We start from the raw sequence: 27,780 nt of genomic DNA, 5'->3' as shown, positions 1-27,780 counted from the left end.
ATACTATTCTCTAATTCTTAGCCCATTATTTATCAATATATTTTTATATATATACGAATATATATCTGTAATATATATATGTATTTATCTAATATAGAAAAATATGGTGAAGGGGAAGGTTGGGGAAGGTAAAAAGGTTTTCTTTGCATAAGAAAATGAAAGGACTAGCATTCTTAAATAGATTGCATGGTGGATTGAAAAGTAAAGACTAGAAAGTTTTGAGAAGTTAAAAAAAATAAAAAGAAACGCATTTTAAAGTTTTTTTTAAATTAGATGATTAGTGTGTAGAGTGTAGAGTGTAGAGTGCATGGAGTGTAGAGTGTAGAGTGTAGAGTGTAGAGTGTAGAGTGTAAAGTGTGGAGTGTAGAGTGTAAAGTGTAGAGTGTAGAGTGTAGAGTTGGTACAAGTTTACAAATAGTAAACAATACTTTGTTGTGTAATCGGGATAAGAAAATAGAGGAAAAGAAGGGAAATAGAAACACAAAATGTTTAAAGTTTTTAGATAAAACTAAAGGAAGTTTTGAATTGCGAAGGTAGAAAGTAAATAAAAGAACATTGAACGAGAAGAAATAATTGAATTATTTAGATGTATGAGAGGAGAGTTGGTAAATAAGGAAGTTTTATAAAAATAATTTAAGCGTTTAATTGTTGTTTTTCAAGAGGCCATTTTTTCTTCGTCTTTTTTTTACTTTTTATAAACCTTCCCTTAAGTCGTTGGAAGTGCCACAACAAAAATTGGGCCTGATCGGTTCAGCTGTTCCAATGTTTTTTTGGATACAGACGTAATTTCTAGGGACCTTCCGTTTATAGAGGGCCATGTCGGATTCACAACTGTATCATTTTAACCATTATCAGTGATATCATGTCTGTTTATTTGTGTCGAATAAAAGTTAAAGCGAATAAACCTCTAAAATTGTAGGATTTGAAAAAAGAATCTACCCATGGAAAACAGGTAAATAGCTTGTAATTTGTTATGAAGATGAAGGTCAATAATGAATATTTAGGTCTAATACTAGAAAGCAGGTATTAGCTAGTATAGTTTATAGAGACCTTTCTCTTCTCTTCTGTACTAGAAACTTTTAATTCATGGTACGATAGTTTAAATTACAGGACTGCAGGAGGATGAGGTTTAAAATGAGAAGGATAAAAGAGAAAAAGAAAAGGGTTAAATACTAATTCTATTGGAAAATTGTGAGAATTGTAAAGACTAAAATATTTGAATAATGGTATCTCAGATTTCTATCTTGTTTTTCATTTAATTGATTAAAAGTTAAACTTGACCTTGTGTATAATGACCTGAAGTTTAGATTCTAGACGGTTTTTTGGCTCATGGGACATATCTAGACAATACTATACATAGAGGTGAGTTCCTGGTCCCAGAGAGGCCAGAGCCGGACCATCCTCAGTTATACTTCATCCTCTCATCAGAGCAGACAATCCTTAGTTCTAGTTCATCCTCTAATACATCCTTTCCTAGCTTATCTTCTCATTAGACCAGACCATCCTTAGTTCTAGTTCATTCTCTTATTAAACCAGAGTATCCTTGGTTCTAGTTCATTCTCTCATTATACCAGACTATCCTTAGTTCTAGTTCATCCTCTATTATACCAGACTATCCTTAGTTCTAGTTCATTCTCTCATTAGACCAGACTATCCTTAGTTCTAGTTCATCCTCTCATTCATCCTTTCCTAGTTCATCCTCTCATTCAACCATCCTCTCATCCAACCTTTCCTAGTTCATCCTCTCATCCAACCTTATTCTTGTTTTATTATAAAGATTACAGTTTGTCTATTTTTAAAATAAACAAATATAAGACTGGGCACTGTTGACTCAACTAGACTAGGTTCACTTTTCTCAAAACAAAACAAAGACTTAATTAACTTAAACAGTTTGGAAAAATTTAACCATTTTAAAACTTGAAGTTCAGGAGTGGCCGATTGGATTAAATTTTTTGTTATAAGAGTATACAAATTTGCATCAAAAATATTAAACAGAGATGAAAACATTTTTAATTTTATATTTTGTGTGAACTTGACATGGATTGATTTATGGCTGGTCAATATTTAAAAATGGTTATTTTTTTAACATTGAAAAAATCCACCAACGAAAACATGAAAATCTTTAAATGTTATTGTTTATTATTCTAGAAGGAGAAAATGGTCAAGGATAAATACAACAGTAAGACCTTAAGCTTATTACTGGAAGGAGGGTTGCCCAGGATTTATTGTATTACTAGAAAAGGGGGTTCTAAGATAGTGGGGTTTAGGTCAATTAGGCCTAATAGCATACAGTAAAAGTCCGTCATCGACATCAAAGTTGAAACGGGATCGATTATAGGATGGGGTCGGGTCGGTACATTCAGTAAGGTTGGTACAAGGAGTCAGTCCAGTACGAATTCGAATTGACCCAAGCCACCGTGTGTAGGATAGATTTCTCTTATTTCTCTTTAGCACCAAGTCTCTTTAGTCCCAAGGGATGTTTATTATTAACATCTTTAGAATCTAGAGTCTTGTCTAAAACTAAAAATGTGTCATTAAAGAAATGGTAATTTTTTTTTTTTATATAAACAATGAAATGCGCGATTGTGGAATGAACTACAGTACAAAAAACATTGATTCTAATCAAACTGTAAGGATAAGAAGCGTCCGAATTTCTAGATATAAAACTAGTAAGTGTGCTCATCCCAAGCTCTCCTGTCTCTACTAATTACCTAAATTAATTAACATCATTAAGCCGAGGAATTAAATATCTAGTGAAAACACATGTTTCTAATTCAGGAACTCATTAATCATGAAGAGAGGGGGGGATACTCGGTAATTCATTTTGAAAGAAGTCTCTGAGTCAGAGTAATGTTTGTTGAAGTTCTAAAATATGACGGAAAACGGAAATCTTATTTAGGAATCAGATACCAAAACAATACTTGGGCGGGCTTGTGGTGCCCCTACATCTTTTATTAATTGCTGTTAGAATCTACATATTTATATGTATATCTAGATTTTCTTGTATCCGTTGTATTTTTGTGTAGAAAAGATATTAAAGGAACAGTAAAGGAAAAATGAAAGGGGGTATAGGCTGAAAGCTAATCACTTTAGCTCTTGATCGCGACCCATGAAAGTCATATCTGATGTTCATGTCTCGAGTAATTGATATAAAACTGTGTCAAATATATACGAAAATTAATATATAAACAATTTTGTATAAAAGTAGTATGTTTAAACAGATCATATTCAGCAAATAAGCAACCAATCTGAAAACGATGATATCCCAGAGAAAGCTAATTGTAAATTAGGTTTACTTTTATATTTGTTATTTCTATTTTCAATAGATTTCATTCATAATATTATTTTTACGTCCGTATTACTTGACCAGAAATTCCACCAATGGCAGTGCAGTAAAGTGGTCACGTGATACAGGCGGAGACGCGTGACCAGTATACTGTTCTGCCATTGGTGATAGTTCTGGTCACGTGATTTAAGTTTCAGAGTTTCAAAATTTTACTTATATGAGTTTTCGTATAATTTTAACACAGTTTTATATCAATTTCTCGAGACAGGAACATCAGATAAAACTTTCATGGGTCGCGATCTAGAGCTAAAGTGATTAGCTTTCAGCCTATACCCACTTTTATTTTTCCTTTACTGTCCCTTTAAAGTATATGTTTTTTTTTCTTCAAAATACTTAGCTATAACAAAGACGACATCTAAATATATTGCGGGTTTGCAGGATACATTCAAGGATAAATATATGAACGGGAAAAGTAATTATAAATTGAAATGATTATAAATCAATGTTTGTAAATGAAAAGATTATCAGAATATATTCATTTTGTCCATTATCAACATGAAACACAAGACATAAGGAATAATAATTACATTAAAAGTTTTGTATTTCGGTTCACACTGTCCTAAACCAGATTCTGAATCAGAGATGAAAGAAGCAAAATTGCTGAATAAGTAAACCAGATTTTCAAATCAACAAAAGATTTATTTTCCTGGGTTTGGAGTGCAAATGTGTAAAATGTGTAAAATACGTAAAATGTGCAAAATGTGCAAAATGTGTAGAATGTGTAAAATATGTAAAATGTGTAAAATGTGAAAAATGTGTAAAACGTGTAAAATGTGTAAAATGTGAAAAATGTGTAAAATGTGTAAAATGTGCAAAACGTGTAATAAAACGTAAAAAATATGTAAAATGTGTAAAATTTGTAGAGTGGAGATATATCTGTCCTTCCTATGGGGAACACACATTAATAGATTTTAATTTGTCAAAATTAAATTCTGTTTTCTCTCATTATATTTACAATGGCAAGAAAAATCTTATTTTTTTTCTATAAATATTTTATTTATTTACGTACTGACTACGTAGTGACTACGTACATAGGAAAATTTTGCTTTGCTTTTGACAAAAAAAAAAGATTTTATAAAAAACTTATTTTTTTGTTAACATATTTACATTTTTTTTCATAACAGAAATATATTTTTGTACCCGTTTTTCTAGCTCACCCTGATTTATATTTATGCTATTCTATTTTTAGACTTGTTATTTTTTTCATTTTCTGAATACTTATTCAGTATTATCTTTTCACATTGTTTTTACATTATTTTATTTAAGATTATGAAAAATACTTTTGTTTTTATATAATCTTCTCTTATAAGTCAGTATTTCTTTATTCTTGTTTTTCTATTTTTTGTATAAAACAATGTTCATCCACTCTTTAGTTGGACTTCCTTCATGACTTTTATTTTATTTTTTAAACTTTTTCATTAAATGTCACAGATCTGACTTTAATTGTTATTTACATTAGTTCTGATATATCTGAGATGATAAATTCCAACATTTTTAATTAATCAAAGGAATTATTTGTGGTTTCTTTGCTAAGAAAGATTGATATTGATGTGCCAAAAATATTTAATTAATTCAATAATATTTGTGCAGCCTACTCAGAGAAATGCTAAATCTATAGTTTTGTAAATTTGTTTAAAAGTGTCTCTCCGTTTTTAAGCTTCGAAAGCACATAAATAAATTTTACGTTACACAATTTTTTACGTCAGTCCGCTAGATTTGGCGCTAGCTCTTTTTTAGAATTAAAGGTTTAGCGTTCAATATCAGCAAATGTTTAGAATTACAGGTTTAGCGTTCAATATCAGAAAATGTTTAGAATTACAGGTTTAGCGTTCAATATCAGCAAATGTTTAGGAATTACAGGTTTAGCGTTCAATATCAGAAAATGTTTAGAATTACAGGTTTAGTGTTCAATATCAGCAAATGTTTAGAATTACGGGTTTAGCGTTCAATATCAGCAACTGTTTAGAATTACGGGTTTAGCGTTCAATATCAGCAAATGTTTGGAATTACGGGTTTAGCGTTCAATATCAGCAAATGTTTTGAATTACGGGTTTAGCGTTCAATATCAGGAAATGTTTAAAATTACAAGTTTAGCGTTCAACATCAGCAAATGTTTAGAATTACAGGTTTAGCGTTCAATATCAGCAAATGTTTAAAATTTTAAGTTAAGCGTTCAATATCAGTAAATGTTTAGAATTATAGGTTTAGCATTCAATATTAGCAAATGTTAAGAATTACAAGTTTAACGTTTAATATCAGCAAATGTTTAGAATTACGGGTTTAGTGTTCAATATCAGCAAATGTTTAGAATTATAGGTTTAGCGTTCAATATCAGCAAATGTTTAAAATTACAAGTTTAGCGTTCAATATCAGCAAATGTTTAGAATTACAGGTTTAGTGTTCAATATCAGCAAATGTTTAGAATTACGGGTTTAGCCTTCAATATCAGCAAATGTTTAGAATTACGGGTTTAGCGTTCAATATCAGAAAATGTTTAGAATTACGGGTTTAGGGTTCAATATCAGCAACTGTTTAGAATTATACAACCACTGTTGAAAGGTTTTCATCTTGGCAAAACAATATTTCATTACAATATGTTGAATTTATATCTAAATTCTTTCTTTTTATTTTTATGCGTAAAGAGAAAAATAATCGTATTTAAGAGATATTGGGGAGAATAAAAATGTTTTAAATTTTTAACATGTAACCGGATAAATTAGATTTTATTATAGCTTTGTATTAAACGAAAACATAGAGGAGCTAAGAGGTCACAATGTCGTACCAGATATGTTACATAATTCTACCTTCTCTCTCTGGCCAGTTTTAGAGTGACTTTGGTATCTTTCAGGTTTCAATGAAAATGCAATATCTGTATTGTGGGTAGCATCATTCTAGATCTATCCTGAAGAGAAGTTCTATTCTTGGTTTCATTATAGTCATTAATCAGTCTTTCAAGTAAACTCTTCTGTTTGTAATCAACGTTTATTGAGGCAGGACGGTTGGTTGGTATTAATTAAAAGATCTTTATGATATTTTGTTAGTGTTGCTATACATTAATCTATTAAAAAGTGCTTATCATCTATATATAAATTTGGCTTGTCTGTTTGTCTGTTTGTCTGTTTGTCTGTCTGTTTGTATCCAATAAATGTCAAAACGGCTGAACCGATCGGGCCCAAATTTGTTGTGGGACATCTAGGGAAGGTTTATGAATGATCAAAATTTTAAAAATTTGTGTTTAAAAGTTTTTTATTTTTGTAAGATTTTGAAAATGCGCGAAAAAAATATAATGAAATCCGCAAACTTTTTTGTTTTTGTTTTATACAGATAAAGCCACAGTTAAAAGTTGAAATAGAAGATGGGCGAGAAGCGCCCTAAAAGCCTAGAATTATCTAAATTCCAATAACAGTAAAAACGGCTGAACCAATTTGACCCAAAATTTAATTCGATACCTGAGACGGTTTTATAGTTAAAAGGATTAGGGTCGGGATGAAAAAGGATAATTTATGATAAGCCGGCCAGGATTGTAACATTTTCACTGAAATATCTCTTTTTTAAATATTTACAGATCAATTAAAGTTATTGTACGAAATTTTTTGATAATATACGATAAAAACTTTTCGTAGATAAAAGCAAGAATTAAAGGTTTTATGAATGCAAGATATATTGCAAAAAAGAAAAAAACCGATATATTATTCCACACCTGAATATAATTCCTTGAGAAAGAAAGAATATTTATTTTTATATTATATAAACTAGATTAATAAGTAATATTTCTTTTTATGATTAATAATATTATACATTAATAAGTAATAAGCGGAAAAAATCAATAAGAAATATTATATACTGGCTTGGAAACCCACATTTGTCTGAAAACTAATTTTTCTCTTTAAAAGTCGTCCCACTCTTCTTTAATGTTTAATCAAAGAACATTCCCGTGGTTATACCGAGTTCATAAGTTTTATAGGTAGGCTCGGACATGCAAACAAACAGACAAACAGACAGACAGACAAACAGACTCGGAGTTATTACTACTTTACATAAATATTACGTCGCCACTTTGTAATTTCTCTTGTTTCTTTTACATGCTAAACTTTTTTTGTACAATATTAAGACATTCAAATTTCTTACATTTCTTGTTTCCATATCCAAGGTACTAATGTAAGGAAAGTTATTTCAGAAATGTACGCATTTTTTGTACTGCAGTGTACTGACTTTGGGCGGAGAAGTAAGCACAAGACGGATGTCACAGCCTGACATGGAATCCATTTTCACAAAAATAATCTATGAAATATTCTGGTTATAGGAAACTATTGCATGAATTATCAAAATTATCAAAATTAAATGCTTTTTACCTCCTCGGATACTAGACGAACCCTGATGCATTTATTCTTAAGTTACAAATTCAGCCTAGAGAAAACTGATTTCAATATGTACGCAGAGTAAACAAAACCACAATTAACTTTCCTTGCATTAGTACCTTGATCCTACCCATGCTGCAGTACGTTACGTAGGCTAAAGCAATACCTATTTACATGTGTTCAATCACCAACTTTTGTTTGTTTGATTCTTGTTGTTTGAAGAACTTGTATACCTAGTATACAGACTCTAGACTCTAATAGGTTTTGTTTGTTTGATTCTTGTTGTTAGAAGAACTTGTATACCTAGTATACAGACTCTAGATTCTAATAGGTTTTGTTTGTTTGATTCTTGTTGTTTGAAGAACTTATATCCCTAGTATACAGACTCTAGATTTTCCAATCTCCCCTGCATCCCCTTCCCCCTTCCCGCCTTCCCCCATCTCATCAAGCCTAGCTGAAAGGATTGGAAGGAGCTGCTAGAAAATAAAATTTATTTTTCAATACCTTTGTTTGGTGAGCAAACAAATGAATTAATTTAGAACACAGACTACACGAAGGAAAGGAAAAAGAGAAAATTCGATGAAATTGTTGAAAAAGAAAACTTAGTCACAATTTACAATATTGTTTTATGCCAAATCATTTATCTATTTAATTTAATATCTAAATGTTTTTAATATGCATATTTTGAATATCGGGCAAATATATTCGAAACATATTCAGATTGAATTAATCTAAAGAACATGAATTATTCATATTCTTTAATCTTCCATCTTATACATTGAACATCTCATCTTCTTAATTCTATATATCCTCCATTTTTTTTCGAATGAAAATGTTTTGTCAAATTGAAAATGATTTAGGGAGCGGGGGTTCAAATAAGAGTAAGAAACGGATTCAATTCTAGACTTTTGTTCCAGAACACATTGCGCGTTTTTTTTTTGGATACAAATTATTGTTTTTAATTTTAACTTTAGCTGACCCTTTTTTAACAAATATTTTAACAAGAAATGTTAGATTTTCTTGTTAATAAGTGTATTTTCAGAAACAAATTTTTGAAATAAGTATTTTTAGAGGGAACATTTATGATTAACAATTCTTGTAGTCATGTGAGGTTCTATTCTAAAAAGTGCAGGTTCCATTGTTTTGACTTTTCTACAAAAAAAAACAGCAAAATTTAAATTTAGAAGACGTTGCTTCAGCCCTCTGAGTAAAAGCCAGAGGAAAACAGGAATTTATTAAAGCTTTAAACGTTAGTATTTGTATGACCATTATTATTTACTGTGTAACATTTATTTGATGTAACAGTAGTCTTCCGAATATTTTAATTTTTACAATTTTAATAAAATCAAAACATTAAAACTTTGTGATATTTATCCTAATATTCAGTTTGTAATTTCAAAAAAGTTCTCAAGTTAGAAATATTTTCCACAGTAAGATATTATGGATACAATAGTTTTCTTTTCTAACAGTGTTTATTTTAATAATTTAGCTTTTATATTTCAGAAACATGATTTGAGTGCGTGCTAAAAATGACAGGCTGTGTCAGTTTTGAGATTGTTTTACGGTAATATTTTCACATCATAAAGGGACTGTATCCGAAATTTAAAGTAACCTCCATGAATTAGTTATCCATGTTAATTTATAACTTTGGAAATTGATTATTTTCTGTTGGGTTTCTTAACAAAAGTGATTTGCGCATTTCTACTGCAGAAACATGTATATGAACTATCAGAATTAAAAACTTATTAAGTTAGTCAAACAACAATATCTTCCGCATTACTGATCAGATGAACGTTTCAAGGGTATCGTTGTGAATCGGGCACTGTTATTTTTGAATGAGGCTCATTTAAAACTACGTTTACAGTCCCTTTAAGATTATAATTATTGAGACACAAAAACTTTGGTCCTAAAACCAAACATGATACAGACAATTACCCAATAATTAAAGTCGACGTCCTTAAACTTAAAGGGACCGTTCACTTATTTGAGTAATTTTAGGGTAAACTAAACAGTCTATTCGCTGTTGATTGGTAATAGTCTTACTTTTCAAAAACAACTGTGGCCGGAGAAAACGCCGATTTTTCGTTCAGAATTTTAGCGGAAAGGGACGGTCTCTCTCTATAAACACATTTGATTGTTTTTTTTTCAGTAACAGCAGCCCAATAACATCTAAATTTATTATATTTTATCAGAAATCCTAGACCCAGAGAATAGAAATAAAATCAGACCTAACCTACCTCCTGGAGAATTAAAAGCTCTTAAAGAGTTGATCAGTCTTCAGAGAAACCGGGTGATCACTGTAAAACCTTGTGATAAGGGTGCAGGAATCATAATTCTGAAGTTTGAGAGTTATATGGAATCTTTGTCTTTGAAAAGTAAGACTATTACCAATCAACAGCGAATAGACTGTTTAGTTTACCCTAAAATTACCCAAATAAGTGAACGGTCCCTTTAAAATTAGTAAATTTGTATACAGTCGTCTCTGTGAAGTGTCTTGGTTACGATTATTTATTATTACTGATGCTGATAACATTTTATTCAGTATTGTCATGTAGAAAATAAAATTAAACGTTATCAACCATTTGAAAAATAATAATAAATGCATTAGCAAATTTCATCTATTAAATATAGAATTAAAAATAGTTTTATTTTTTAAATGTCAACTAATATTCGATCTATATTTATGTTCAGTTTGAAAATCATGTTGGAAGTAAATAATATTAAAATGGCAGTCAGTCATTAGTCGGGTCATCCATAGCATTAATTTTAATTCAATTTCAGTAAATCGTCTAAAAACTTCTTCAATTAAAAAGTTGACGAATTGTGTATATCGACTATAAGCGCTATCCAAACCAATATTGCACGGTAATATTTGCATATTTCCAGATAAACTTCTAACACAGATTGCATATTTTGTTGTTGTTGCAAATTTTTTTCTTACATTTTTTTTATAATTATAGGGTAATTAGTAACTACGTTTCTTGTTCAATTAAGATAAAACTGTTTTGTACTGGGAGTCACAAAAATACTGAGCTATCCTGCAAATAAAATAAAAAAGCCCCNCCCCCTCCCAACTGTTGTATATCTAAAACCTTCACTAAACAAGGAATACAGATAAAGTTCTGTAGAAATCGGATAAATGTTGATGATTCTCGTGAAATCTCTGCCTTTGGAGAAAATCCAAATTCACGGAATTATTTTGTTTTATGTCTTGTTTAAACCATGGGAGCACTGCTTTCAGAGCATTTAATTTCTTTACTGCAGACATCTTTTTATACTTTTTATACTTTTAAACATAAAAACAACAGAACCAATAACGCCCAATTATGTTTTTCAAACACATAACAACATAATATAAAAGTTTGTCAGTTGTCTCATCAAAATTTGTATTATCAAAAATATTTGAAACCTCAATTTAAACCCGAAAAATCCGCGAAACTAGATAACATTTTGGTTTTTAAAAAAATATACAGAGCTGAAAACTTTAGAATGAAATGTCCTTAATCCCGATCGGTTAATTAATCTGGAGATTGATAACAAGAGGATAACAAGCTAGCATTATTTAATCTGGAGATTAAGAAAAAGAGGAGATCAAGCATTAATCTCGATATCCACAATTCTAAAATTTTAAGCTCTGAACACCTTTTAGAGCTAAATTCATTGCGACGTGCAATTTATGCAAATAAAATACTGTTACATTAGAAAATATATTTTACACTAAAAAGAATAGCTATTTATAACACTGTTATTTTGGTTCGCAGTGATATAAAGTTTTTGGACAGAAATTTTCTCTTTATCGATAAGGTTCAAGCCTTTTCAGATTTAATTTTGTCCCGGGCTTTAGTACGGGACAAAATATCAGTGTTATGGGTAATTTTATGAAACGCTTGTGTAGTTGCCCTATTTCAATGGCTATTTCTAGGTTAAATAAGCTTTGAAAAAAATCTGAAGTCAAAATAATAAAGTTGATTTCAATTTTATTTTCATTTCAATTAAAAAAAAAAAAATATTTTGGAAATATCCTAATTTCCTAATTGAAGAAAATCCGGGAACCAATCAAAACTTTATAGCAAACGTGCTAATTTAACTTTATATCACGTTCATTATGAAATTCAAGATGAAATAAGGAAGAATGATAAATTACACAATAGTTTCATAAAAAAATTGAGAATATATTGTCGTGTAATATATCCTACAAATATTCCTGGTGGGAATCAGTGTTCTCTTGCCAAAACTCTTAATTAAATGTGTTCAACATTTTATTCTTTCTCTTCTAGACACAGAGTGTGTGTTTTTAGAGGTGGGGGGGGGGGGGTGCTCTTAGGGATTTTCATAAATTTGATAAATATGATCCTCCATTTTGGAAATTCAAAAAATCAGTTAACCCTGAACCTTGCAGACATATATATGTAACAAATCTTTACTAAGAAATCATGCTACAAGTTGAATAAAGGAATTGAGTTTTTGTCACAATTCTAAATTTTCTAATTCCTTCATCTTTGCAGCTTAAAGGTGTAAAGGTGTTTTTAAAACTTAGATTATTTAATCTGACAGAAATTGTAGTTTGAAATATCAAAGGTCTACAACAAAGATAAAGGGATTAGAAAATATGAGTTTGTGACAAAGACTCAATTCCTTTCATGCCTATTCGGTGTTATGGAAACTCGTTTTCAAAAAACACTTTTTTAGATTCCTCTCCAACAATCTTCACCTTGAAAACTTTGAATCTGCCTTTGCTGCCTTTCGGGCCGGACACAGGAACTTCAAATATAATTCAACAGTTTACTCTTGAAAATTTATTATTCTTTTTATTTGAATTTTTGTTCATAAAGTTTTATGAACATAAAATGAAGCTAACAGGTCATTCATCATGTGTAGTTTTAAAAGATATACCACACATCAGACTAACCAGTGTGAGAGGCAGTCGGTTTCTTCTATTTTAAATCATACGCGTTTTGGTTTATGATTAAACAATCTTTAAACTTATGATTTTTTTGTTTTATACTTTTCATTCAAAACGTATATGCTGACAAAAAAGTATAAAAGATAAAAGGCTAAAAATTACGTTTAAGAGGTCAAATTGTGATCAAAAGTCACAGCTTTCTGGAATATTGACAGAACCGTTAAATCCACGTGACCAGGGCCCTAAAGTGAGAAAAAGGAATCATCAGATTCAATTGTCTTAAAAAATGTACCTTGGAACGTTTTTATACATTCCCATTCTAAATAAATCGGAATAAGCTTAATTGATTGAAGACTTAGAAACAGGTTGCGCGCATTCTGAACGAAATAATTTATATTCCTAAAAGAATGCCGCAAACAATTTCTAAGGCCAAAGACGACTTTGTGTTCTTCAATCAACTAAAAATTTTACGTTTTATTAAGAAGAGAGCTACAAGAAAATTATCCTTTTGAATTTTTTTTGAACAATTTTTCACTAGCGTCTAAATATGGAAATTAACTGTCACTTGCAGGGCTTCCTAGTGACCTTGATATTAGCTAATTTGTTTTTATAAATATTCATAATCTGGGTTGATATGGATGTTTACTGGATAATATATATTAAATCTATTTTAAATCTAATTAATTATTATACCACTTAAAAGGGACAGAAAGAAACATCATTTTAAGTTTTGGCAATTTCTTTTTTTTTCTCATGATGCATAAATTTGCAAGTCAGTTTTATAGAGAACCCCCAGTAGAAAATAATCAACTAAGCTGATAACAAGAATGAAACTAAGCCTTTCCAAGTTAGTGAACTTTTGAAAACAGAGATTTAGTTCTCAGGAAAAAAATGTTTTTTTTTGTTAATTAATAATTTTCATTTAATTCCTTTAATTTCCCAAGTTTCAAGTTGTGTAAATAATAAACTTAAATAAGGTTTCGTTCCGTGCCAGCTAATTCCATTGTTTGATCTTTAAATCTTTGCAGCAAAATGTCAGAGACCTTAGATATATTTCAAACTATAAATTTTGTTGGATTAAAAAGTTTAAAATAAAAAAGGTTTACACCATCAGGTTGCAAAGATATGGGAATTAGAAAATTGGATTTGAGGACAATGTCTAAATTCCTTTGAATCAATAATATCCTTGAAGTTGCTTAACTACCAACTGGCGATTAAACTTTTGAATCACCGATTCAAATCCTCATAACACCTGAACTCTGAATCGCTTAGTTAAAGATTTGATCAGTTGTATTGGTACTTCAGCGATCTAGTTCAAATTCATTGAATTCGGCCCAAGACTGCAGAGATAGAGATCTTTAAAGACAATTGCAGGAATGTTTAGATTTTCTAAAAATCCTTAAATGAGAAATTTGAGAAAAGACGTGAAGAATTATATTTGAAATGTAAACTAGATACAATGTTCCCGACCTCGTTGCTGCTGCTACCCCTCTCCTCTCCTCACAACTCTCATATCAATCTTCTCTGCTGCTCCTTCAAGCATGTCAGCTGTGTCGGGAGCGGGAGCTTGAAGCTCCAACAATAACAAAAGCTCCCGCTAAGGAAAAAGTCCCGCCGGACTCAGCTGAGACTAGGTTTATTTCTCCATATTCTTCTCCCTCTAGACGCCCTTTACTTGCTTCCCAATCCAGTGCCTTAGTAAAATCCAGTGATCAGTCAAAGCCAGCTTTTAACAGCAGTTCAACAGACAGCTGTAGTGACAGCTGTCATGAACTTATGTCAAGTTGTCTCAGGTTTGTAGATAGAAATGCTAAACAAGTGTTTGGCAGTGAACAGTTTAAAAAACTTGACATTAGTGTTGTTAATATGATTGTAAGTAGAGACACCTTGCGTGTGAAATCTGAAATAGATATTGTGAATGCCCTGCTTGGCTGGGCTAAGGTTAACGGTGCCTCATCTTTAAATGGTGCCCAGTACCTAGTCCGCTTCCTTACACTGTCAGCTGATGAGTTTGAAAAGTGTGTTGTTGGAAAGGGTTTACTACCATCTAGTGAAGAAGAAAGTATACTAACCACCCTGCAGGGTCAGGGTAAACTGCCAGATCACCTAACACAATTAAGGTACTATGAAATATAAATAGTATTCTTTCTAACTGCCTTTTGACCAACATTACCGGCCCTTGATTCCCCAAATAGTGGGATGTTAGGTTACTTCAGGGGACATTAGTTCCAAAACTAACACTTTGCCCATTTCTAACACTGAGTTCTAGAAATGGGCACAAATTGAAAGACTGGGTTTTTGGGATCCCGTCCCATATATTCAGAGTAAAATTCGATATTAAAAACTATAACTAACATTTTATTAAACATGACTAGTACAATAATTATCAATCTTAAACTTTCTTTAAAATCAAAATTATAATAGGAGTTCTTAATTCTTATATTAAAGCTCTTGACCGTTTTCAAGACAATGTTAGGTTTTCCATTTTCGAACATATCCTGAATTTGAAACATTGTCGCGTTTTTGATACAAAACCCACTTTTCCGTTTTTGAGTATAATCCACAATTCAAAACAAAACTCACGTTCATAACTTACAAAAATGAATCTCTGAAAACAAAAAATATCTTATGAAGACTAAATTAACCTCTGAATTATTTCTAGAATCTAAGTTTTCACATTTTATCTGTTAAATTAGAGAATATGGATGATTTATTTTCAAGCATTTTAAATAAGCAGTTTCCCGCATTTCTAGTTAAATCTATATTGTAAGAATAAATGATATTAATATTTTGATTTCTCAATGCTGTAATGATTTTTAAATTATAAAAGAACAGTTTGTTTTTATTTTCTATTTTGTTTATATTTTACCCAGGGGCGGATATAAGGATTCTGTAGGGGGGGGTAAATATTTTTAATTTGGCGCGCGAAGCGCGCCGAATTTTTTTTTTAAATAACCCCAATAACCCCCCTTATTTACGCCACTGATTTTACCTTATCAAAACATCTTGTTTTGTTTAATAAGTGCGTAAATGCTTGAAAATTGACATTGATATGAAATTCCGGTAATTGTCTCAAAACCAGGATATGTTCCGAAAAAGCTAATGTCGCATTAGCTGAAATCCGGTAATTGTTTCAAAATAGGGATATGTTCGAAAATGAAATCAAGAATCAACAAAAACTAATTCTCTCAACTTATTATTAGTTTAAAATTGACATTTATTGTTTCAATGTATAGTCTTAGCCATTATTTTTACAAATATATGGTGTAATTTTGTTCCACTCGACCTGGATTTAAAGATATATACTTTTGAAAAATAGAACTTTACAGATTTGGCCCATTTCTAACACCCAGTTTTAGAAATGAGCCAAGTGTTAGTTTTGGAACTAATATCCCCTGTACCTAACGTCCCAGGAGAAAAATAAGTAAATTAACCTCCCACTCTGCGAAGTTGCGCATGTTCATCTTTTAAGACCATGAAATTATGGACACCTACTTTGTTCGGAAAATATTAAAATTTTACTTAACCCCTGATTCTCTCGACCAATTTTGCCTTCGATCTGGATGCTTTGTAGGTAATATTGGCTTAGGGAACCCTTGGTAATAGTAAAAAATTAGAAATTTTATTTTTTTGGTAGGCTTCATAAGGTTTTAAAAAGTTTCTGTACTTCAAAATTTTTTCCTCTAAAAGTTTGCATTTATTACTCTATGCAAATTATTTTTAAGCCTCACGATTGGTTTTGCTTCACACAGAATTTTATCTACTATTTATAGTCAAAATTTGGATAATGTATAAGAAGTAAGCTAGTGGGAAAATTATTTCAGGAATTGTAAGACCTTGCAGTTTTTGGGGAGTCTCTTAAAATTATAAAAAAAAACTTTATTTACACTTTAGTTTTTCTTGTTGTGGACTTTTTTAGAACAACAACAATTCTGCTTTTTACATTCGAATTAATGAAGTTTTTATTTTAAATATATTATTTCTTTCCTCTGAATTATTCAGAAACTGTAAATTATGTAAAGAGACTTCTTTGTGTTGACAATATGATGATGTTTCAATATTATACTGAAAAGAAAAGTACTTATCTCATACTTTACATGTCTAGTAGATTAAGATTGGCATACACTACACTTCTCAAGTTATTCCGTTATTTTCGGTTTCCCTCAAGAAACATCTTTCTCATTTTTCTCTTTTTCTTTAAAGGGACAGTAAGCGGATTTTCGAGTGACTTTCCTTACAAAGATGACAATGTATGATTCACGGGCAGCCGTGGTACATTTGAATTTCCAAGCCGGGTCAACCTTTCCGTTCCCAGTTTGTACCGTACTTAGCTCTATGGACAGGACTTGCCGGTGCAACAAGGTTGACGCGGTCAGACTTTATGCTTCATATGGGCTGAACTTACTTTTTCTAAAGGGGCAGATTTGCGTGGATTCACAATGGCTTTCTTAAAACCTTTGACTGATCAAGTTGTTGGATTTAAATTTAATCTTCGAAAGCGCTGGAGGTTCACTAGAAATTACGCTCACAGTCCCTTTAAGTCAGTTTGATGTTTACTATTTGTGCGAACGTTTTTAAAAACATGAATATAATTTTTATTTAACTTCTTTGCTAATATAACATAATAAAGACATGATTGATTGAAAAATTTCAGATACTTGATGTCTTCGCCTCGACAACCACAGACGAAACAGAAACGAAGACGACGATTTAAGAATTTTAGGCAGGAGTCATACGTGGCATTCAAGCAACACACTTTATTATTAATATTAATTTAAGGAAGTTTAAATTAAAGACAAAAATTACTAAGAGTGCATATCGAATATTAAAAAAACTTAGACAATCATGTTTTCTTTGAAGTTTATGATTTGAAGTACGACGGAAGGAAGTTTAAACATTTTTTATTTTGCTTAAATATCTATAAAAAAAGAAATTATTTTAATAAATGATTTTCTGTATAACATGATATTTTACAAAAAAAACTGGAAAATCAAAATTTATTGAGTTTATGCAGGAACGTTGAATTCTATTTTTATTCAAAAATGTAGTCTGTTCCTAGAAATTTCAAAATTGAAAACTGTCAAAATAAAACTTTGAATTCAATCAATTTGAGTATCAGTAGATAAAAAAACCTAAATATATAAAAAATTATACACATAAATAAAATATTTTAGAAGTACATTAATTGCTTCTACAATAATACATGATACATAAATACATGATAAATAACGAGTGTATAAAAGGAGGAAGATGAGTAGGTCTTCTCTGGTTCCAGGATCCGACACTATTGATTTGCAGATATTATAATCCTCTTTTGGGGATTTCATCCACTACAGAAGTCCCCCTTAAGTCCTTGGAGGGAGTCGAGACTGATACTTATCTCCTTGTAAGTGTTTACGGAAAAGAAGTAGAAGGAGTTTTGATGATGATAGATAGTTGTTTGTGAATTTCTGATCTGCCCCCCTCCTCACGTCATGATCAACCTTGTAGAGAACAGGCTTCAAGAATATCTACGAGTAGGTTAAAGATGGATAGCTGAGTTGCTTGATAGCTCCAAAAGTAGCTGTTTTGCTGATTAGCTCCTGATAGCTAAGGTTTAGCTTATTAAGTCCAGGAGAAGCTAATTTTAGGATGAAGGAATAGTGAATTTGTGATTAAGTAGTAAAAGCTTGAGATTGTCAGCCTCGTTTAATTCTTGAGCTGTTTCTGACCAGAAAGCTGTGTTTTCGGCCATGGTTCATTGATGTCTGGGGTCACCACTTTAGAAGTACATTTATTACTTCTAAATGTAAATACATGATAAATAACCAGTGTATAAAGGAGAGGAAGATGAGTAGGTCTTCTCTGGTTCCAGGATCCGACGCTACTGATTTGCAGATATTATAATCCTCTTTCGGGGATTTCATCCACTACAATATTTAGAATATTAGCAAGTAGCTCACGCATCTTTATCCATTCTACAATGTTACATATTATCATATTATCAATTATGAATTGGATATATGATATTTTGATATACAGCCCTTAAATATACAATAAATTAGTAAGCTCATAAATAAATAAACCACAGTAATGTTATAAAGGGCTTAGCTTGGTTTAGAAGTAGTTCTTAGTCAAGGGTGGGTTGGACTCTATAAAGAAATTTAGTTACCAGGCAAAGCTGGGTTTCCAAGCTATTTTGTATATATCTAGCTTTTAATATATGATGTACTAGCTTTGGAACCCAGCTATCCCTGTAACTAAACTTTCTTATAAAAAGTAATTCCACTTGTCTTAAAATTTTAAACTAACAATAATCCCGTGGTTCTACCGAGTTCCTTAATCCAAATATATAAGCTGCTAAATATATGAAATATTAGTATATAAGCTGATAAGTATGTGACATATTAATATTCTGGAAGACTATAAGCATATAATATATTAGTATATAAGCTACTAAATATGATATATTAGCATAAACGCTGCAAAGTATATATTAGTTTAGTATATATGCTGGAAAAGTTATGATATATTAGCATCCTGGATGACTAAGTTTAAGGATGTATTAGTATCCTGGATGACTAAGTATAGGATATATTAGTATCCTGAATGACTAAATACAGGATATATTAGTATCCTGAATAACTAAATACAGGATATATTAGTATCCTGGATGACTAAGTATAGGATATATTAGTATCCTGAATGACTAAATACAGGATATATTAGTATCCTGAATGACTAAATACAGGATATATTAGTATCCTGGATGATTAAATACAGGATATATTAGTATCCTGAATGACTAAGTGTAGGATTTAGGACACTGAAAGGCTTCATTTCAGCTGGTGTAATGCAAGACACTCCCTGAATACAGTAAAGGGTATTATAAATATATATGATTTATACATACAGTGCTCAGTGGAACAATTTACAAGGTATTGTAAATGCACATAAATTGGGACAATGTACAATACAGGTTTACTCATAAAAGATTAGACAAGAGATTAATTCATGGAATTCCTCCTTTTCTAACATTCTCAGTTCTCTGCAACTTTTAGCTTGTTTCTTTCTTTGTCAAATTATAAAGTAAAATTGTTTAAATCTGACTTTAGATCGTTACAGTCTTCAAGTATTAGGTAGTAGTTAGAGTCTCATCTTTTATGGGTAACCCTGTATAAACAGACCTTAGTGGCTCATTATACTTCAATTGTATATAAAGACATCATATTCATATTCTAGGCGTCCATGGTACTAAGGATCCTTTCTCTTGTAATAACTTTAGCTTTGTTAATAATTTTTCATTGTAAATCCTACGATTATATAGTTAACCTTCAGGACATGATAACTTTAATAGATTACCTGTACAAAGCAATGGACCGTTTTCAATGTTTTCAAAAACGATCGTTTTTACAAACCAATTGTTTTGTTTTTTTGTTTTTGAATTCAACACGAATTGTTCTTTCGTTAAAGCCCATAGTTTTTTTTCTAAAAAACGACAAACGAAACAAAAAAAGAAAGTTTTATTCGATCGTTCTTTAGACAGATTATCCACCCAACCATAGATAAAAATAGATTGCGTATTAGACGACATTTTTCATCTTGAAAGATCTAAATGTACAAAGATGTTTTAAAGATATTCCTATTATATAGATTACCTAGGTCGGTTGTGAACATTGGCTGTTCTTATGTCATTGAGTACTTGTGGTGTACATGAGTTCTGTAGAGAGAAATTTAAGTTAGTTTAGTCCTTCTCATGTCCTTCTTTAGTTCTCGTCAATATGATTTATTGCTCAGTGAAATATTGTTGTTCAAATAGTTCCATTCCCGGAGTTATTTTACACTCTATTATGAAATCCATTAAAACACCAAACCACCCCGCTTATCATTGAAGTTATACACTTTGACCCCTAGAAGTATGAGTTCGCGGACTGTACAATTCTTGGTGATTTTGTGTACATAAGCTATCTATGTTTATTTATTTATCTATGAACCCTTCCTACATTAAGCAATAAGCTAAAGGTTAGCTCCATAGTCTTAATTTTAAGTGACCTCCTGATTCCTTCACAATCATACTTTTAACATTTGTCTGATTAATAATGAATGAGACATCCTCGATTTTCTGGCTAGATATGGATCAATTTTAATTTTGATTTTATTTCTGTGAATGAGAAAATCAACTGAGTTCCACTCTTTTAAGTTGGTAAAACTACGATATCTCCTCAATTTATCTTAGATAAATTTTAAAGGGATAGGGTTTAAATTATACATCCTCCCTTAAAATGGAAAGTCATCTGAAAATCTGTGTACAGTCCTATAAAAATTACGTGTACAGTTCTATAGAGATATTTTTCATTTTGATTATATTCCAGTTGAAACTCCTGTACCACAGTTTAAAAGAACAGAAAAGTATATTAAGTTAAACCCTGGTATTTTACTAAGTTGGCTTGAACAAGTCTTAAATCAGAGAAAATCCTTGAAAACCTTCCTTTAAACCTATTCCAGGCTTAGTCAATCCTCTCAATATTCATAAAACAAAAATAGATAAGAATATAAGAATATGAGAATATAAGAATATAAGAATATAAGAATATAAAAATATAAGAATATAAGAATATAAGAATATAAGAATATAAGAATATAAGTATATAAGAATATAAGAATATAAGAATATAAGAATATGTAAAATTATCAAAAGCTTCTGTGTCACGTGCAAAGTCGCACCCGTTATGTCATTTTGACCTTCTCCTTGTGTGTAGTTGAGTGTATACTCTCTATATTCTCCTTCTCCTTATGTGTAGTTGAGCGTGTACTCTCTATATTCTCCTTCTCCTTGTGTGTAGTTGAGTGTATACTCTATATTCTCCTTCTTTTGTGTGTAGTTGAGTGTGTACTCTCTATATTCTCCGTCTCCTTGTGTGTAGTTGAGTGTGTACTCTCTATATTCTCCTTCTCCTTGTGTGTAGTTGAGTGTGTACTCTCTATATTCTCCTTCTCCTTGTGTGTAGTTGAGTGTATACTCTCTATATTCTCCTTCTCCTTGTGTGTAGTTAAGTGTATACTCTCTATATTCTCCTTCTCCTTGTGTGTAGTTGAGTGTGTACTCTCTATATTCTCCGTCTCCTTGTGTGTAGTTGAGCGTATACTCTCTATATTCTCATTCTCCTTGTGTGTAGTTGAGTGTATACTCTCTATATTCTCCTTCTCCTTATGTGTAGTTGAGTGTATACTCTCTATATTCTCCTTCTTTTGTGTGTAGTTGAGTGTATACTCTCTATATTCTCCTTCTCCTTGTGTGTAGTTGAGTGTATACTCTCTATATTTTACTTCTCCTTGTGTGTAGTTGAGTGTATACTCTCTATATTCTCCTTCTCCTTATGTGTAGTTGAGTGTATACTCTCTATATTCTCCTTCTCCTTGTGTGTAGTTGAGTGTATACTCTCTATATTCTCCTTCTCCTTATGTGTAGTTGAGTGTATACTCTCTATATTCTCCTTCTCCTTATGTGTAGTTGAGTGTATACTCTCTATATTCTCCTTCTCCTTGTGCGTAGTGTATACTGTATACTCTATATATTCTCCAAACTTGTCTCTTGAAGCAAATTAACCCATTTATTGTTTTTTACCCTCCTCATATTAGAACTATTGAACATTGTAGAATTGGTTTTGTTCTTTATTGATTTAATGAAAAGATTAGAAGAATAGAAAATAATCATTGATTATAGATTTTTTAAATGTATAGAATTCAAATAATTACCGATGTAAAAATGATCGGACTCTCCTAAGAAAATGGATTAATAAAAGAATGTAAATTTAATATTTTAAACTATTAGATACACATACAAATTGAAGGAAAGAATTTCTGAAAGTGTCTTTGTGCCTCTCCCCCCTGTTTCGCAACGGGCGTTGCCCTAGTTTGTATAAAGATATAGTACCGTGTCGAACTCCTTGGAACCGAACCGTAAGCACCCCGTTGTTCTCTTTTCCTCATGTTGAATAAAACACAGGGATAGGCGTGAACTTTATTTACAGGTTCCCAGCTTCAGTCAGGTACAAAAAATGACATACGTTAATTTCATGGAAAAATTTCAAGGAAAAGGGCATATGAACAAACAATATACCCCTCAGCATTAAAAAACCATGAACTGCCCAATATTTATTATACATCTATTTAATACAGAAAACTATTTATACTTCAAAAAGACATTTTCTCATGTATATCCAATATAAAAGATTTTCTTAATACTTTTAGACTAATTTCTCATGGAGATTGAATATAACGAAAAGAACATTTAAAAAACATATTTACCACAGTCATTCCCAGGGTTTCAGCACAAAATACTAGCAGATTTTTACTAATCGACGATACACTAGAAAAACGTTTTTGAATATGAAATCTGTCCAAGACACAAAACTGCGCCTGCGCAGTAAAATCAAAATATACGAATAAAACCGGTCTCCGTATTCAACTCCTTCCAGAAACATCTGTACAGACCGCTCTCTCATTGCAGGGGTGAACAAATTTTCCCCATTGAGCAGGGGCATTTCATAGACTCCAGAGACGCGACATGGCTCGCGTAACACCCCCCTTATGTACCACTTTCACTTTAATACTGCATAATTACTATTGCGTGTGTTAATTTCATTAAGTAGAACTCAATACAAAATTTACATATAAATAAAAATTACTGTACATAAAATATTTTTATCTTTTATTATTTTAAAAACAAAGGAATTGAGACTTTGGCACAAACAAAAATTTTCTAATCCTTATATCTTTGTAACTTTTGGTGTAAATCTTTAATATTTCAATCTTATACTTAATCTAACAAAATTTATAGGTTGAAATATCAAAGGTTTAAGACATTTATAGGTTGCAAAGATATATTAGTTATTAGAAAATCAGAGTTTGTGACAGAAACTCAGTTCCTTTATAAAGAAAATAATCTTATTTTCCTATTTTGATCAAAAATTTATTATTATAAATTTGATGATGCCACTCAAAAATATTGGTTAGAAGCAATATTTTAAAGGGACTGTAAACGCTATACAAATTGTTAATTTTGCGAAGGAAAAACAGGGATTACTCCATCACTTTTCAAAGACTAAGATTTAAAGGGTACCATTGTTAATCGGACTTTCCTATCTAAAACAGTAGAACCACTTTAAATTACTTTTAATTTCTCTTTAAAGGGACTGTTAAGGTAAAATAAAAGGGCAGATAGACTAAAGCCAAAACATTTTTGGAGTTGATCGCGACCAATATTAGTTCTATCTGATGTCCCTCTCTCGGGAAATTCTTATAAAACTCCTAAAATTTAGGCTTCAGTCTGTATCCCACTTCATTTTACCTTAACAGTCCCTTTGAGTTTTTTTTCTAATAAAGTGTGTTGGTTGTGTAGAAGTTCCCGAAAAGATTCCTCTTCTAGCCTGCTAGTCTCTGGTTCTCCAGGTTCTCCAGGTTCCCCTGAACACAGGAAAGTGAGACTGAACCCTATCCTGGTTCCAAAAGAAAAACTTCGCATCATTGACGAAATATTCCTTTGCCTCACTTGCTTTCTAGACTAATCTAACCATAGAGCTTTTATAGGAAGATATGATTTTGCCTCACTTGCTTTCTAGGCTATACTTATACCACAGAGCTGATATAGAAGTATCTACAGGGTTACACACAAAGATGAGACTTCAGTTTTGACCTAAAAAACTTTAAATATGAAGATATATAGATAGTCTTCTATGATTTTTTGTAAGAAAATAATAATATTAAAGTTACAGTTACAGAAAACACAAATGTAAGTAAGAAAATATTGACTTATTTCGTACAGAATTCTCTGAAGTCGCATCCTTTGTGGGTAACCGTGTAATAAATTACTTTTTGAATCTATAACTGGCTATTCATGAAATGAATTAAGTCTTAGCCATAAACTTGAATTATGCAATTCCTATATTTTTGCAACCAGATGGTCTAAGCGTTAGCTATTTTAGACTTAGATTATTTTATCATAACAGAATAAATAGTTTGAAATATCTAAGTTCTCCGACATTGGGATTAGGGATTAGAAAATTAGTGTTTGTTGCAAAGACTTCCTTTATTAACTGATATCTCAAACCTAGCTTTGATATGTCAAATTAGCTATTGATGCTATCTTAGATCAAAAAGTCAAACTTTTAATTTTCAAGGGTATATAAGGTTGTAAAGATACAAAGATTAAAAATGTATAAAACAAATTTTTAGTTAATTCAAATTATATTTTTATTATTAGCTGTGTGGTGGTAGTTGAGCCAATAATATGATAGTTTAGTGCTTAAACCATATCAATCAATTAGTATATTAGTTGGGATCTATCCACGTTTATGTTCACGTTAATGAAATAAACTTTTGTAATTTAGAGGGTGCTCTGTTATAAGATAAAGACTTTCTAAAATTAATTAAAATTAAATAAAATCCTTAATATCATAATTATTATCCTAATTCATGCAAGTCAGCTCGCCAAAATATTTTCAATAAAACTTGTGCTAAGATAATAATAAATCGAAGAGAAGTGGAAAAATAAATTTAATTCCACTAATTTTTAAATTTGTTTGAGAAAATCTTTTTTGATATTCTAACATTAGATTGTTTTACACAATTTCAAACAGATATTTTAAGCTTATTTTAAAGTAATCTTTAAATATGATGGAATATTTTGAAATTAAAATTTTGTATTCACTACTTGAATTCATTAAGTTTAAAGGAACTGCCGTTATATTCACAACAGTAACATTTATTAACAATGATGAAGATATTGTCGTTTTTCGTTCTAAAAGAGATTAAAGTTTTCCCGCTTTTCTTCAATGTGTATGTTGCTACCACCACAGAGAACTGAAAATGAAAGCTAAAAACAGGAATACTTTATTAATTATTACTTAGATTAAAGCTAAAGTGTACCGTTGTGAATCGGGTATAAAACACTTCAAGTTAAATGTTGAGACTTGAAACTATGACGTCAGTCCCTTTAATGCAGGAAACCCCATGCTGCCTCTTTTTTCCAATTAAAGATTTTAAAATAGTATTCATCATATCAACAAGTGTAAAGAGAGTAGAAAATACATTGAATTAACTTTGTTTTAATGTTTTAAATCATTCTTAATGTAATTTCAATTTAAAATTCTAAGGTCGTTTGTTTACTACAGCTATGTTTTCTTGAAATATGATTTTTAGGAAATTATCTAAATTTAAAGCGTTTAATTTATATGAAGACTAAGGGATTGAACATATCAATGTTAAAAAAATAGTTTTAAATCCTTAAATATATTTTGAAATACAAAAAATACAAAAATTATGTAATAATTTAATTTTTGTTTGTACAAAAGTGTATAAATATTGATGTACTATTGAGTAAACTAGTGCTATTAGTGCTATATTGTGGTACATGAATAGTAAAACAGATTTAATAAATACCTCTTAATTTAAATTTATTTATGTTTATGATTGAAAAATTATTTATTTACGTAGAGCGTCAGAACTTTTGTGTAATGAATTTCGAGATCAATTATTGATCTACATCTCGAAATCAATTATTGATCTCCATCTCGAGATCAATTATTGATCTACATCTCGAGATCAATTATTGATCTACATCTCGGGATCAATTATTGATCTATATCTCGATATCAATTATTGATCTACATCTCGAAATCAATTATTGACCTCCATCTCGAGATTAATTATTGATCTACATCTCGAGATCAATTATTGATCTACATCTCGGGATCAATTATTGATCTATATCTCGATATCAATTATTGATCTACATCTCCAGATTAATCTTATTTAAGAAAAATAATTCTAAACATTCGCATTTTTTTTAATGTTTTCAACAGTTTAAAGGTATGTTTCGTTAAATAACTTTGAAATATGATGACAGTTAAACCTATATATTTATCAGAGAATAGAAATTTTAGAAAAATTTGATCAATTATTGAAAAATTTATGTGTTTTAGTAAAATTGGAGATAAAGGAAATAATAGTCGGACGTTGTTCTGTACATGAGAGACTACACACGTACAGCTAGCTGTATCATTTACAATACTACATTTTCTATACTACATTTGCTAGAGAACATTTGTTATAATATATTTGCTATAGTACATTTTATATAACATTTTCCATACTACATTTGCTAAAGAACATTTGCTCTCATACATTTCCTACAGCACATTTAATATAACAGATTTTCTATACTACATTTGCTATAAAACATTTGCTATAATACATTTGCTATAGTACATTTAATATAACAGATTTCTATACTATATTTGCTATAAAACATTTGCTATAATACATTTGCTATAGTACATTTCATATAACACATTTTCTATACTACATTTGCTATAAAACATTTTCTATAATACATTTTCTATAGTACATTTTATATGACCCATTTTCTTTAATACAATTATCATAATACATTTGCTATAATACATTTTTTATACTACATTTGTTTTAATACATTTATCATAATACATTTGTCATAATTCATGTGCTATAATACAACTGCTATACTACATGTGCTACACTACATTCGCTATTATATATTTGCTATAATACATTTGCCATAGTACATTTGATATAATGCATTTGCCAAAATATATCTGCCATAATACATTTGCTACAATACATTTGCTACAGTACATTTGCTTTAATACATTTGATATGATACATTTCCGATAAGAAATTCCCATAATACATTTTCCATAAGACTTTAACCATAAGATATTTGCTATAATACATTTGCCATAGTACATTTGCTATAATACATTTTCCATAAGACATTAACCATAAGATATTTGCTATAATACATTTGCCATAGTACATTTGATATAATACATTTTCCATAAGACGTTAATTAAAAGATATTTGCCATGATATATTTGCCATATATACAGTTGAGTTTCAAGAAATCATACACTATCTCACGTTTCATGAATCAAGTGCAACTTTTATACAAAACTTGATTTCATGTTAGCAAAATATTGATAATTTTCTACAAAACTTGAGTTCATGTTTGCAAAATATTGATAATTTTCTACAAAACCCTCAAGTTTTGTTATTAAATCTAAAGTTTGGCAATACTAATAAATATGATTTCTTTTTATTTTTTATTTCCGAGATTTTTGAAAATTGCACAAATGTACAAATGTAGACTCAAAAAA

The 27,780-nt window shown here is 30.5% G+C and overlaps 1 protein-coding gene across 1 annotated transcript; it reads left to right on the top strand.

The window, feature by feature from the left end:
* The first annotated feature begins 9,205 nt into the window (after positions 1–9,205).
* Positions 9,206–24,474, top strand: LOC111704682 (uncharacterized). Its single transcript, XM_023476995.1, has 5 exons — positions 9,206–9,268; positions 12,394–12,462; positions 14,062–14,727; positions 17,262–17,330; positions 23,988–24,474. The coding sequence occupies exons 1-5, from the start codon at positions 9,234–9,236 to the stop codon at positions 24,151–24,153; spliced, it is 1,005 nt and encodes a 334-aa protein (XP_023332763.1). The 5' UTR covers positions 9,206–9,233; the 3' UTR covers positions 24,154–24,474.
* Positions 24,475–27,780: the final 3,306 nt, after the last annotated feature.

The sequence above is a fragment of the Eurytemora carolleeae genome, unplaced genomic scaffold (genome assembly GCF_000591075.1).
Source record: "Eurytemora carolleeae unplaced genomic scaffold, Eaff_2.0 scaffold606, whole genome shotgun sequence".
Classification (NCBI taxonomy): Eukaryota; Metazoa; Arthropoda; class Copepoda; order Calanoida; family Temoridae; genus Eurytemora; species Eurytemora carolleeae.
This window is presented reverse-complemented; position numbering and strand designations above follow the sequence as displayed.

Coding starts and splice junctions, on each gene's coding strand:
- LOC111704682 (XM_023476995.1), top strand. CDS start 9,234: ATGACAGGCTGTGTCAGTTTTGAGATTGTTTTACG. Junction 12,463..14,061: donor GCCTTTCGGGCCGGACACAG/GAACTTCAAATA, acceptor AATGTAAACTAG/ATACAATGTTCCCGACCTCG. Junction 14,728..17,261: donor GATCACCTAACACAATTAAG/GTACTATGAAAT, acceptor GAAAAATTTCAG/ATACTTGATGTCTTCGCCTC.